This window comes from Indicator indicator, chromosome 15 (genome assembly GCF_027791375.1).
Source record: "Indicator indicator isolate 239-I01 chromosome 15, UM_Iind_1.1, whole genome shotgun sequence".
Classification (NCBI taxonomy): Eukaryota; Metazoa; Chordata; class Aves; order Piciformes; family Indicatoridae; genus Indicator; species Indicator indicator.
In genome coordinates this window covers 8,951,320-8,963,991 of record NC_072024.1, presented here as the reverse complement: position 1 = coordinate 8,963,991, position 12,672 = coordinate 8,951,320, and the positions used below count along the sequence as shown (strand labels likewise).

At 43.5% G+C, this 12,672-nt stretch overlaps 1 protein-coding gene across 3 annotated transcripts in view; it reads right to left on the bottom strand.

Moving 5' to 3' along the window:
• The window catches only part of CADPS (calcium dependent secretion activator), a 218,687-nt gene that overhangs the window by 28,502 nt on the left and 177,513 nt on the right, over positions 1-12,672 (bottom strand). For all 3 annotated transcript variants that reach the window (XM_054387509.1, XM_054387508.1, XM_054387510.1), the window contains 4 exons: positions 10,491-10,646; positions 7,480-7,627; positions 1,701-1,775; positions 551-634 (listed from right to left, as the gene is read on the bottom strand). In XM_054387509.1, the coding sequence (XP_054243484.1) occupies positions 551-634; positions 1,701-1,775; positions 7,480-7,627; positions 10,491-10,646 (463 nt within the window). The remainder of the gene's footprint in view (positions 1-550; positions 635-1,700; positions 1,776-7,479; positions 7,628-10,490; positions 10,647-12,672) is intronic.

Genomic DNA, 12,672 nt, shown 5'->3' with positions numbered 1-12,672 from the left:
TTTTGCACAGCCGTTTTTCTTGTCCTGTGCCTTTCTAGGAAATACATAATGGAACAAGCTTTGGATGGCTTCTGTAACATTAGGGAGAAATGTGGCATTGGAGGCACCTTGTGCTGCATAATGGCATTTCCCCCACCTTGTTGTCTTTTACAATCACAAAGGCACTCCTAGGTCCACCTTATTTTATTTTCAGTATTAAAGATGGTCACTGCTATGGCCGGAATACCGAGAGGAACGCCCCATCATACAAGGTGGCAACGAAGCAACTTCTTCAGCTAGGGAAACTGCATACATAGTGCAACGATTTTTTTTCTTTTTTTACATCTTCACACACATCCTCAACAGAATAAACTCCAACAACTTGAATGATGACTGGAGATGGCTTTACTCTGTGCTACCACACCTATGAATCTTGAGGGGGTTACAGTATTCGACCATTACAGAATGGAAGAATTATTATGTAGCTGTTCTAGTTCTGGGGGAACTGGAGATAACAACTCAGGAGAAAAAAAGAAAAAAAAAAAGAAAGGAAAATATTATCTCTACTTACTGTAAATGACAGGAACGAAGAAAACAAAGTTCCTTCATCATATCTAGACAGTTTGGCCAAGACTCCTTCCAAAATGGTGACAAACTAGGAAGACAAAAAATACTGTGATTATTTTTAATAACTGAGCAAGAGTATAGAAATCAGTATCAGCCTCAAAGCAGCCAGTGGAGCTCTCAGTGTTGCCCAAGGAACAGACAACCTCTCCCTGAGCAGAGTGAGCTGGGGAGTGGGGATAAGGGGGAAGGAGCATTGCCTTTTGGGTGCTATGTGGTGTGGGAATCACCCCTGGGTGTCAAGGGCGATGCTGTGGACAGGCAGTGGGTGCAGAACGCAGGGAAGCCAGCACAGCCTCTCCAGGCAGGGAAGCTGGTGGCTCTTGCTCCCAGTATGCAGTGTCAAGCATGCAGCTAGCTGGGTATTCTTGCAGAAGAATCAAACTGGCATATGTTGGTGGATTATGTTTAAAGGTCTTCACTGTATAATAGGGATGACTTGTTCTCAGAAAGTTTGAAACTAGAGGAAAACAAACCCCACCATCTTTCTCCCTACGTACCAGTTTCCCTCTGTGTTAGCACAGCACACCAGACCTACACAACAACCCAAGGGAAATGCTGACAGCTGAGCTACAGGACCTCACTCTGATGAAAAACAATTTCTAAACAATTAAACCTGACAGTTTGGAATGTATTTCCCACTACTGTCACCTCTAAATTAATTTCTTAGAAGAGCATATGGTGATCTTGCACACAACGAGTGAGTTTGTCCCCACAACCTTCTGTGTAGGAGTGGTGACCACCTCTGCCTGCCACCCCAAGATCTACACAGCAGCATTTAGCAGTGCCACCCCCTGACTGCAGCTACCCTGAGTGTCATGGAATGGTGCTGACCATGGGGTGTTACCCCATTAACATAACACCCATTCCTTAAAACCACTTCTGGCCCAGTATGGCAATCCTGCTAGCAGAGTATTACATCTCACGCAATTCCTAATCATCAAAGAGTCACCATGAAAGGACTGGGAGATGTATGATCTTGCCTGTGAGAAACAAGAAGCCAATTCAACATCTTAATGTGTTACATTTTAATGGAAACACACATATTAGAAATGCAATGTTAACAGTGAATCACTTCACCTGAAGCCGAAGGTTACCTTTGCCACTAGGAGTGTTATCATTTCTTTGACGGTTTCCTCAATTAGTTCATCTATTTTTGAATGGTACTGGTGCTGAAGAAAAATAAAAGGAGAAGGGAAGGAAAATATTAGCATTGATCACAGGCAGGAGCTCTGCAGTTGTCAGCCTCTTCCCTTGGTAAACCACAATATGCTGTAGTAAACCAAAGAATTATGTAGCTTATTGCCCTGTGCTCCACTATAGTGGGCAGTGATTGCTTAAAGTCATAGGGGAGACCCTGAATTCAGCAGGTTCTTATATCAGTTTGTGAAGCGTGGGCAAACCCTGCCCTCTTCTGTGTGCCCACACCTCCAGGAGCCACAAGCAGATGTCAGAGGGGAGGCTTTGCCATCCCTGTGAGCACCAGCACCCACTGCTCCTCGAGACCCCGAAGTCCTTTTGCTTCAGTTCCCTGGGCATTATCCTGGTCATCTGGCACATGGATCACACGTGACAATGCGATACACCTGCTGCCAGAGGGAAACGGGCAGTCCTTGCCTAGGGCACTGCAAACCACCCAGCCTTGGAAAGGGGACTGGGGAGGATTTGCTGCTCCAGGGGATCTTGCAGTGGGTGGAATCACCAGGAATGACATTGCACCCTTCCCATCTACCACAGCAAAGCACTTGAACCTGTGCTACACATGGGGTTCAGCAGGCACATGGTTCAATTTAAGCATTCATTAAATGCTTTGCTCAGTGACTCTAAGATAGATTTTAAAAACACCCAACAAACCAAGAGGAGTCTTTTATGTCCCATGCAAAAGCCAGCAGCAGGGCATCCCCAAGCCCTGGGTGTTAGCAGATTCTGTGGCACGAGCTCAGAACCGGCTGACCAATGCCAGTGCCTGCAGCATCAGCGTTTCTGAGTCTTCCACCCAATTTCTGCACATGCCAAACCTTGCTTAGCTTGGGAGCTCTGATGCATTCAGCTGCAATATGGCTAGAATAGGTACTAAAATACAGTCTTCTACTAATTTAGAAAAGACCTGTTTCCAATACAAGATTTAATTAGTGAAAACATACAGTATATTCTTATTTTCAATGGACTGAGAAAATACTGATTATGACTGCTTTCCAACACAAAACATGTGATTTTTCAGTCAAACATTTCAAGCACTGGTGCTAGTCACTATATTCATTACCACTTGGCATTAATATTGTTTTAAAATGTTAACATCAAATCACATTGAAAGAGACAAATCTGCTTTAAATACTAATCAGACTTTGGGAAGGAAGACTGCGAGGGCTTTACAAATGCTAGATGTTGGTTTCAGTGTCTGATCGGTGGTCTCTGAACTGCTCTACACTGGGGATTTTTTTTTTCTATGGCAGTAACATATTAATACAGAAATTTGGGAAAAAGAAAATAAAAGTAGGACACACTTACCCACTCTTTAGCAAACTTTTCAGATGATTTGGGACAGAAATAAAGAGGAAAGTGCAAAAGACAGGAAAAAGAACATATGAAGATAAACAATAAATAAACCAAAATCTTTTAAAAAAAGGGACATATGAGAACAGCAGCGGCATGCACAGAAACAATAAGCGATGGAAAATGAAATGTGATCAAAACCTCCTTTCACTGAAATATCAGAGATTGCTACCTGTAGAACCTGCAGTAAAAAGGGGGGAAGGAACTGGATTGCTCTTAACTGCTGCCAGTCTCATGGCTTTATGTCACTCTGCAGAGGAAGGCAGGTGGTTGGTGAGAGGCTGGGTTCAGCACTGGGGCACACCCTTCACCAGGGACGGACACACTGGCAGGGTGAGCCTGGCTGCAGGGCAGGACAGGACAGGCAGGGCAGGGTACATGGTGCAGCACGTCGCAGCCGAAGTCCTGGATGGAGCCACTCAGAGCCTCACCCAGGCTGGAGGACAGGCTGGCACCACCATGCCACAGGCTGTGATCTGCTGGCCCACCCAGAGGAACAAACACACACTGAAAAGAGGTATTTGCATTTGCAGTTCCCACTTCCATGTCCTGCCTTGCAGGTCAAAACATATAGGAGTGCCTTATGGGATCTAGTTATGATTAATCTTTTTAATGCAGAGTTAACCTTTGTAAGCTCCCAGGATGGAACTGACAGTTCCCAGCACAGCTGTAGATGTAGCTGCAGGGTGATGGAGACCTGTAACAGCTGGGTATGGGTAGGAGCTGCTGATGTCCTTGGCACACACAGCCAGGACTTCCTAAGGGAGATGAAGAAGCATATACTGGGGGTGTCTTCTCCACTACATTTTCCCTCTGCAATTGCATTTTCTGCATGTGTGTAAGACCTCACAACCAAGAATTTAGCTAACTGCTTTCATTAAGTCATGAGTTTTAACTCAAAAATGGCTGGCTACATGCAAAACAACACACTGGAATGCACTGAGTGGTGCCTTTTCACTTAAAAGCTTGTTTGAAAAGCAAATTAAGAGCCCTGATGGAATAAAACTGCAGCTTGGAGAGCAGGAGAGGACCCTGTGCACACACCAAGGCGGTGTCGCAGGACTCTGGTGCCTCATTCCCATAGCAGCTGCAATCCCTGGGGCAGACTTGGAGCCAGGGCCAGTGACCATGTAGAACCGGGCCTGTGAGGCTGTGGGTCCTGCTGCAGGCAGCCAGAGCAATGTGCACCCTGCACTGCCTGTGCCACAGCCCCAGCTCCACCTCAGGAAGATCAGCCTTGGCCAGAACGGGGTCAGAGAAGGTGGCGGTTGGGAAAACAGATGCTGGGTGCTGCTTTCACAGCCACCTGGCACCGAAGCCAGCCTTTCCAACAGCTCCTTCCAGATTCCCTATGGAAATGCCCGAGGTTAAAGATCACATAGCTGGTTTGCTTTAGCCAGCATAGCCCCTGCTTTCCATGGGGTTTGTCGCAGCTTTCTATTAGCTCAATTATTACAATCCATAATCAGTGCACTACAATGATTCAACTTGACTTTATGTGATGAGTCTCTTGCCTTGTCATGGAACAGATTGTGTGTACGTTGTATTTCTCTAAGGACCATCTGACCTTAGATATTAAATAGAAACATACTAGACCAACTGAGAAACATTTAATACATACATTTATCCCCTTAGATGTATTAAAAATTCAGAGGAAAAATAAATATTTAAGATGGTAAAGTATGTTTACCAAATGTTTTAACAGCTGCCTTTAGAGACAAGGAAATGGAAATGAAATGATGGGTGTTTGTTTCACTGGGGAATGCTTGCAAAATGCATTCAAGTGTCTGTTAAAGTGAGTGTAACTGAAGGTAGTCTTAAAGGGAAGACCTTTAGGGTGGGAGGGAAACTGTGGCAGTGAGGTCAAATAACGTGTTGAGTCTCTGCCTACATACAGCTTGCACCAGCAAAAAAATCAGTGGTTTGGTTCCAATAAAAATGTCTTCAGCTAGGTCTGGGCAAACACCCCTACCTGAACACTGTGGTGGGCAATGTGAGCCCTTTGAACTGTCTGCAAAGGCACCACGTATTTCAGGAGACGCATGGCAGCTGTGGCACTGATGGAAGGTCCCATCAGTGAGTTCTGTCTGTCCCTTCCTCCCTGTCTATCCCTCCCCAGCGGGACTGCAGGTGGCCCTGGCAGACCCACGTGGCTGCTACACACACGGGCAGGGGGACAGGGACTCAAGCAATGCACAGACCCAGCTCCCAGAATTATGGAGGAAGATACAAGCTTGAAACTTGTCTTCTTATTCCTCTGCAATATGACTGTCTCATCATTTCCTCCAGGGACTGCAAGAGGTAGGGTGGTTTTGTCATCCCCTCATGGGCTGTAGCAACAGATCTATATCTGAAGATTTCCCTTCCAGCGGGATCATCTCAGCACACAGGTTTAGACAGCTTCAAGAGGAGAAGATGAAGGTAGATGAAATATGGAGTGGCATGAGTGAATGGAGGGGGAGGCAGGAGCACTCATTAAAAGGAAGAAAAGAAAAAGGGAGGGTGTATAAAATTCTGCAGCCCTAAACAGTAACTTATGCACTGATAATTTACATCTGCATTACAGGTCTACTCGTTCAGCTATCTGTTAAAACCTCATGCCCTGGCAACGGCTGCTTGCCACAGGAGCCAGGCTGTCTCCAAGCTGCCGTACCAAACACCTTCTTGAAGTGGCACAGGCAGATCTGCAGAGCTAACCCCCACTGCAGCTGAGACTGGCAGAGAAACGACCACGCTGCCGCCTGCTCCCTTCTCACTTGCACTTTGACTTGGGCTGAATGTGTGTTGTGATTGATGCTCAAGATTTGGAGGAAACTGTGGCAAGCACAGAGCATCACAAGTCAGCATGGAAAGATGCAGTGTGCACCTGGTCACACCATATTCAGACACTGTTGATGTTATCAGCGTTGTGCCATCTGAATACTTAACCTGATAGCTTTATGAATGCAATGAGCTTTCTCTGTCATGATATTGGAATCTGCTTGATCTCCAAAACATCCCCATCCCCAGGGACAGCTAGTACAATGGGGTTTGATCCTGGTTTGCATTGGGGAGCACCACGATCATGGCCCTTCCCAACTGACAGGGCATTGTCAGGGCTGATGCTGCAGCAGCTGCAGGCTGAGAGATTTGAGGAGTTAAATGGGTATGAATAAAGAACAGAAAACGGTAGAGAAGGTCATGTCCAGGCTTGGACAGCAAAAGCCCACTCAAGATCTGCCTCTGGTGACCTGGAGCACAAGGGAAGAACCTGATGATGAGCAGTATGAAACCTCTCTTGCCAAGTGACTGCCCCAAATAAAATATCTTAACTGAAACATGTATAATAAAAACAAAAAGAACAGCTGGATCTCATCCAAACCCCACTGATATCAGGGCATGGATCCCTGATGCATCCAGTGGCCTTTGGAGCAAGTCCTCTCAGAGGAAGAGAGTGAGGTAAACAACTAAAAAAAACCCAACAAAACCCAAACAACTTGCAATGATTCAGTGCAACATCTGACCATGGAAAGTTGTAGCAAAAGGGCTTATCTAGGAAATGCTGACAAGCAGCAGGATAGGAGAGTCAAAAAGCATTTGTGAATTTATTCTAGACTGGTATATGAATATTTAATTTGGCTTGAAGCCACCGTAGCAAAACAATCATTTCAATGCATTTAATATAGTCAAATTTACCATGTCTTTTTAATTCATAGATCAATGAACTTCAACCTGCAGCTATGGCTTCAGAAGAAAAAAAGTATCAGCAATTCATTAAAGCAGGTTTGTGCCATTAAGAACCTGGATATCTAGGATCTTCAAGTGTGCTGATTACAGCCAATGCTTAATGAAGTCACAGCAGCTGGAATTTCAATCTACTTTTGCAAGTTATCCATTTTGATGGGGTTTTGTTTTTTTGTTTTTGTTTTGTGGTTTGTTTGTTTTTTTTCTCCTTACAAGCATCACAGCAACAACTTGGCACTTCTGTCTTCCTTATGCTTGTCTACAGAAAATAGTCATATACAGAAAGTGCATTGCCAACACCTGGCTCCAAGGTGCAGTTAATGACTCAATACATATGGTCATCATGCATCAACCAAGCTTAAGAAATACCTTATGCATACCACAGTCCTTGTGAAAAGCCACTCCTAAGTGACAGGGATTCCAAAAGTTTATATTCATTAGACTTATTTGATATCAACTCCCTGCATATTCATCTGCACAAGCTATATGGAAGGCTAAATCCACAACTGATAGAATGTCTCTGAAACTAACACAACAGGAGATAGGAAATTTCATGACATTGCCTTTAAAAGCTGTGAGAGGAAGAACCTGCATTTTTACCTCTTGGCCCATTTCCATACTGCAAAGCTTTGTCGACTGAGCTTTGGCATCCACCATGACATTAAACATGGTGCATATTGATTGAGGGACTCGGAAATCTGTTGATCGGCTGGTTTTCTGCAGCTTGACTTCAAACGCAATCCTGGTTCTGTTAGGGAAAGTAGAAAGAGATGTTTCAGTTGCTTTTAAACACACTGAAGTCAGGAATGATAAAAAAATCATAAGGTGAAACAAGACTGATAAGAGGGCAAGAAATCAGAAAGTCAAATGCTGCTGGGAATGCTCTAGCGCAATTGTTACAAACGTGCTTTTACCAAGACTGGTTTCCCAGTTTAAAAAGCAACCCACTTTCCTGAATATGCACTATTTATAAAGTGTGCAATGGTTTCAAGGAAACCATGGCTTTCTCGTGCTTGATAAACAGTGTGATGATGTTACAAATAGCAGCATCAATGTACACCTATAATTTGGGAGCATTAGCTGATTTATAAGCACAGACAAATAGCAAGCCTGAAAATTAAAGGAGGCTCCTATTGCTCCACGGTGTCAACTACAACCAACAGATAGTTGGTTCATCACTTGACTTTAAGGACATTGCCAGACCATAGCATTTTTAGGTCTACATGATTGCATTTGCTTGCTGAGAGTTTCTAATTATCTCCTAAGTTCATAGACAGGGCTTCCGTGCAGAACATCTATTCACTGGAATCCATCTGCACAAGTTGTTGTGCTGGTATGAACACACACTTTGCACCAGCCTGCACCTCACTGCTCCCCTGAGGTTTCACTGAGCTCAGATTTCACATCTCCAGCAGTTACAAACCATGTTACACCAAGAGTTTTGTTAGGCCAAGGACTATAGAATTTGATCCCACGTCATATTTTAAAACACCAAGGCATTTGTGACTCTAACAAACTCTATGGTATGATGGGCACTGCCTTGCCTTTCTTTGGAGCCCTTCTGCAGATTCTAGAGGTGCTTCACTAATCCAACCTAACAGAACAATTATCACATCAGACAGAATCTGCCAACAAATTAACATAGGAGCTTCAATTTAGAAATAACAAATAATATCAGCTGCAGCTCAGGAATAACTGATCATGAACGATCCCCCAAGGGTTATGCAAATGAAAACTCATTTACAAATGTGAAACTCCTGTTCTTGGGATCTGATCTGAGCTGGTACAAAGGTCCTCCTGCCCAAATTTACTAGTGGAACAGGTCTTCCTTGGAAGGGCTGCTTTCCTGACAGCACTGAAACACAACCCAGTGTGGAAGGCGGTGTGGCTCCTCCATGGTATTCAACAGTTCAGAGACAGACGCGAAGAAAAATGTTGTGTCAAACTGAAATTGCTAAAGAAACCTTAGCCAGGCCCTGTTTGCAGGTGATATAAATAGGGAAGGCAGCATATTGGTTTACATCAGCAGTGGCATTTGAACTGATTTAATTACCAGTGCCAGATTTAGCCTGGACTCGGGGACTAGAATCTTGATAATTACTGAAAGGACCCAAAGTGACTGGGATTTTCCATCTCCTTGCAGAGATGAGCATGTTCCTACTTACTTATGCTCAGAACCATTATATATAGTCATACCATTACAAGCTGGGCCAGGTTTTTACAGAGGGACAACATATTTGAAGAAAGGTTGAAGCAGTTGGGAAAAAAGCCCTGGCTTCCAAGCACATAAGCCCTTCTTCAGAGGTACCTGGAAACTTGTTTATTCTTCCCTGTCATCTCAGCTGAGCTAACTTGGTCTGATTTCTGCAGATCATCGCAGCTATAACTGCACTGCAGGTGCAACAAAGGTGCCTTGGTTCCGATTTAAAATAAACAAACAAAAATTAAGTGTTTTGCTGGTGGTGCTGGAAGCAGAGCAGAGAGCAGAGCTCCAGCACCAGGTTTGCTCTGAAGAGACAGTCTGACAACTGGAAGACAACTGAAGTTCAGCGTTCATGTCAGCCAAAGAACCAATAACGAGCTGCTGCAGTAAAAGAGGATTTGCTCGAAGCCAAAGACATCACAACCACCTTGGTGCACTCAGAATGCACTGGGGTTGATTCCAGAATGGTAAGAGCAAGACTTGAGCTGCCTGGCTTCCAGCGGGTGAGTCTCCTGCCCACATCTCAGGGACTGAATGTGCCTTCTCCTGCGGTGACGTTGCACATCCAGACTGTGAGGAACATGTGAACAAGAAATGCCATGCTCACACTTGCACAGTGGCCAGGCAATTGTGGTACAGAACAGCAACATCACACATTGCAGCTAATATTAGCATGTACCAGCTGCATTTGGCATCCATTTTTCCTTTGGTTTGTCTTTTTGTCTATTAATTTCTGCAAAATGGGAATGCAAAGTTCATTTCTTCCTCCTGCCTCATCACTTCTGATGCCAAAGGGACATAAATTACTGTGGAAAGATTGGAAATTTAACCTTACCATTTTGCTTTCAAAATGACAGCTGCCTGTATGTTAAAAAGTATTTTAAAGAAATCTCTGCTTTGGAAGATCTGCAGGTGAATGTGCTATAATGTGGCTGCTGATACAACAGCTTTTCTCAAGTGGCAGCAGCAGATGTGAAACCTGTGTGCCAAGCTATGCTCTACCCCATTTCTGGGATCACTTTTTTGATTGTTTTTTAATGGATCTGTGTGTTTTAGGTGGGTGCTGGGATCTTACTTAGGGCTATGCCTTCAGCACTCAATCCCACTGACACCAAACTGCATTTACAATGATATGGCCTCATGTGCAGCACCAAAAAAGAAGTAATGGCCTATAAAACTTGGAAGAATGGCTGATTTATTGCCTTACTGTGAATATGCACTCTCCAGAGTCTCAACAGAGAAATGCTTGCTTGGGAGAGTCCACAATTCACCTCTGTGCTGGGCAGAGGTGAGCTGGGGTCACTAATAAATGATGAGTGAAATTTAGCCTAATTGATAATAAGACATTAGCCCCCCCCCGCCCCCCCTTTGCATCCAGTGAGCATCTAGTTTGCTCTTGGGCACACACCTTTTAACGCAGGACTCGATCATGTCACTTGCCATAAGCTTCAAGCGTTGCTCTAAGTGTTTTCCAAACTCCTCCTCAGGCCAGTGCAAATCCCGAATGAAAGTCTGTAGGGCATCAAGTTTCCAGAACATATCTTCTGAAGTGCCTGATCCATTGCTGGCAGGGCAAAATGAGAATAAAAGTCACAAGTGGCATCAGGCTCTTTGTAACCTGATGTGGAGACCATTCCTGCGACAAGTGTAGAGCAGACAGTAGTTTCATACACAGGACAATGCTGGCAATCTCCACCATCAGGATTTTGAGTTTTACCATACATTTGCCTAATCTACCTTGCTGTCATAACCCACAAAACTTTCCAGACCAGATGAGTAAGACAACATTATGAGTTACACATATTAAAAGGAAGAATGTGTGTATGGTAAAAATCAGCCTTAGTTAATAACCACATTAAACTGGGTGATTATTAAGAATTAAGGCTTGAAACTGTGGTAGAAAATCCTCAGTCAGTAATAACTGCCATACCAGACTGTATGCAGTTATTAAGATTTAGGGTTTCATGCAATTCTCCCCACCTCTGAATTGTACCTTGAGTTTGCCATGTTCCCCCCCCATCCCCCCCAGTGAGGCCCCATTTCCAGGTAAGGGTCAGTGCTAACAAGTGGTGAGCGAGGGCACACTTTATCTCTTGAACAGATGAAAAAAAATTGGGGTAAATCAATTGAACTAAGGGCACTAGACATGTCCAGGAGATTTGGCAGGACTGACCACTGTACCTTTTTTGAGAGATCTGCCTCTTGCAAAGGCATCTATAGGACAACAAATTTCCATTTTTAAAAAGAATCATTTTGCAACATCTTTGGTCTGTCACAAAACTGAATTTCTCTCCCAAGCATATATTCTTGTTCCTACACCCCTGCCCAGATGGAAGTCTTTGGTCCTGCAGTGTGTATCTACACCGGCTCTTTTCACAGTATAATTATATCTCAAACCACCACTTACAGAATAAAAATACAGAACTGGATTGCACTCTGTGCAAAGAAATTGATGCATCCATAACTCTTTTCTCTCCCTCTCTCCTTCTCCCTCATTTTTTTTTTCCAGAAGAATTACCAAGGGAGCTTCAAGAGTTTCAACCCCCTCCTCGCATACCACTAATGCTAACACAGTAATTTAGAAGCTATTTAACACACCATGCATTACCACTTGTGCTGACATCATCTATAGAAACAGGTGAGGGAGGGTGTTTCTATTGTGACAGATGCCAGCTGCATTGAGTTAATGCTAGAGGAGGTCAGAGCTAATGCACACACGGCTACTACCAGGTGAGAACCCTGGTCCCAACATGCTAGAGGGGTCCTGTTGGGCTCCTGTGCTAACAGAGTTAATGAGATAAAGAATGAATCATCTTGGTTGTAGGAAAAACGTATCTGACACTAGGCAACAGGTAACATGTCCTTGATGGAGGGGAAGGTGAGTAAAAGGAAACCAGGTTTATGAAAAGATAAAGAATCAGGCATTTCCTTTAACCAGGGGACCAGTTTGAATAACAGTCTCAATCGTTTATCTTCTGTCAGTTTTTAGCTGTGCCTGTTTCAGACCTGTGCTTGGGTATAAATAAGCTTTAACAGTTGAAACCCAGTTTTGGAAATGCACAAATTTATGTTGTACATAATTAAATATGCACAAATAACAATAATTGGTATTTAAGGACAGCAACATTATGACATTCATTTGGTTGCAAAATTTTAGAAGTATTATTCTTGGTCTTTTTCTCATTTTTTTGATTAGGCTCTGTGCTAGGAAACAATACAGTACATTCATTTCCAAGATGCGCTGTTAATGTTTTGCTTGTGAGCACCACAATTACTCTAATCACACGAGCAGCTTGCAACGTACCATTGATGCTCAAGCATTTTCAGAAGGATTATGTAATTTTCTGACATGACATGATTCTTATCTTTTCACAGGCAATACCACAAAGCATGCACAGAGAAAGACTAAAACTTTCAAGTACTCTTTACAGACAACTGCCTAAGCTAGCCTTTAATATAGCTATCTTAGCATGAATATGAGTTGTATAGCTTTGAAACATAAATGACCATGCTAGTATTTAAAAAGTTTTAAAAATCTATTAAAAAAAACTCAACCATTAGTGTTTACTTTGCTTTGGTTCATTACTACT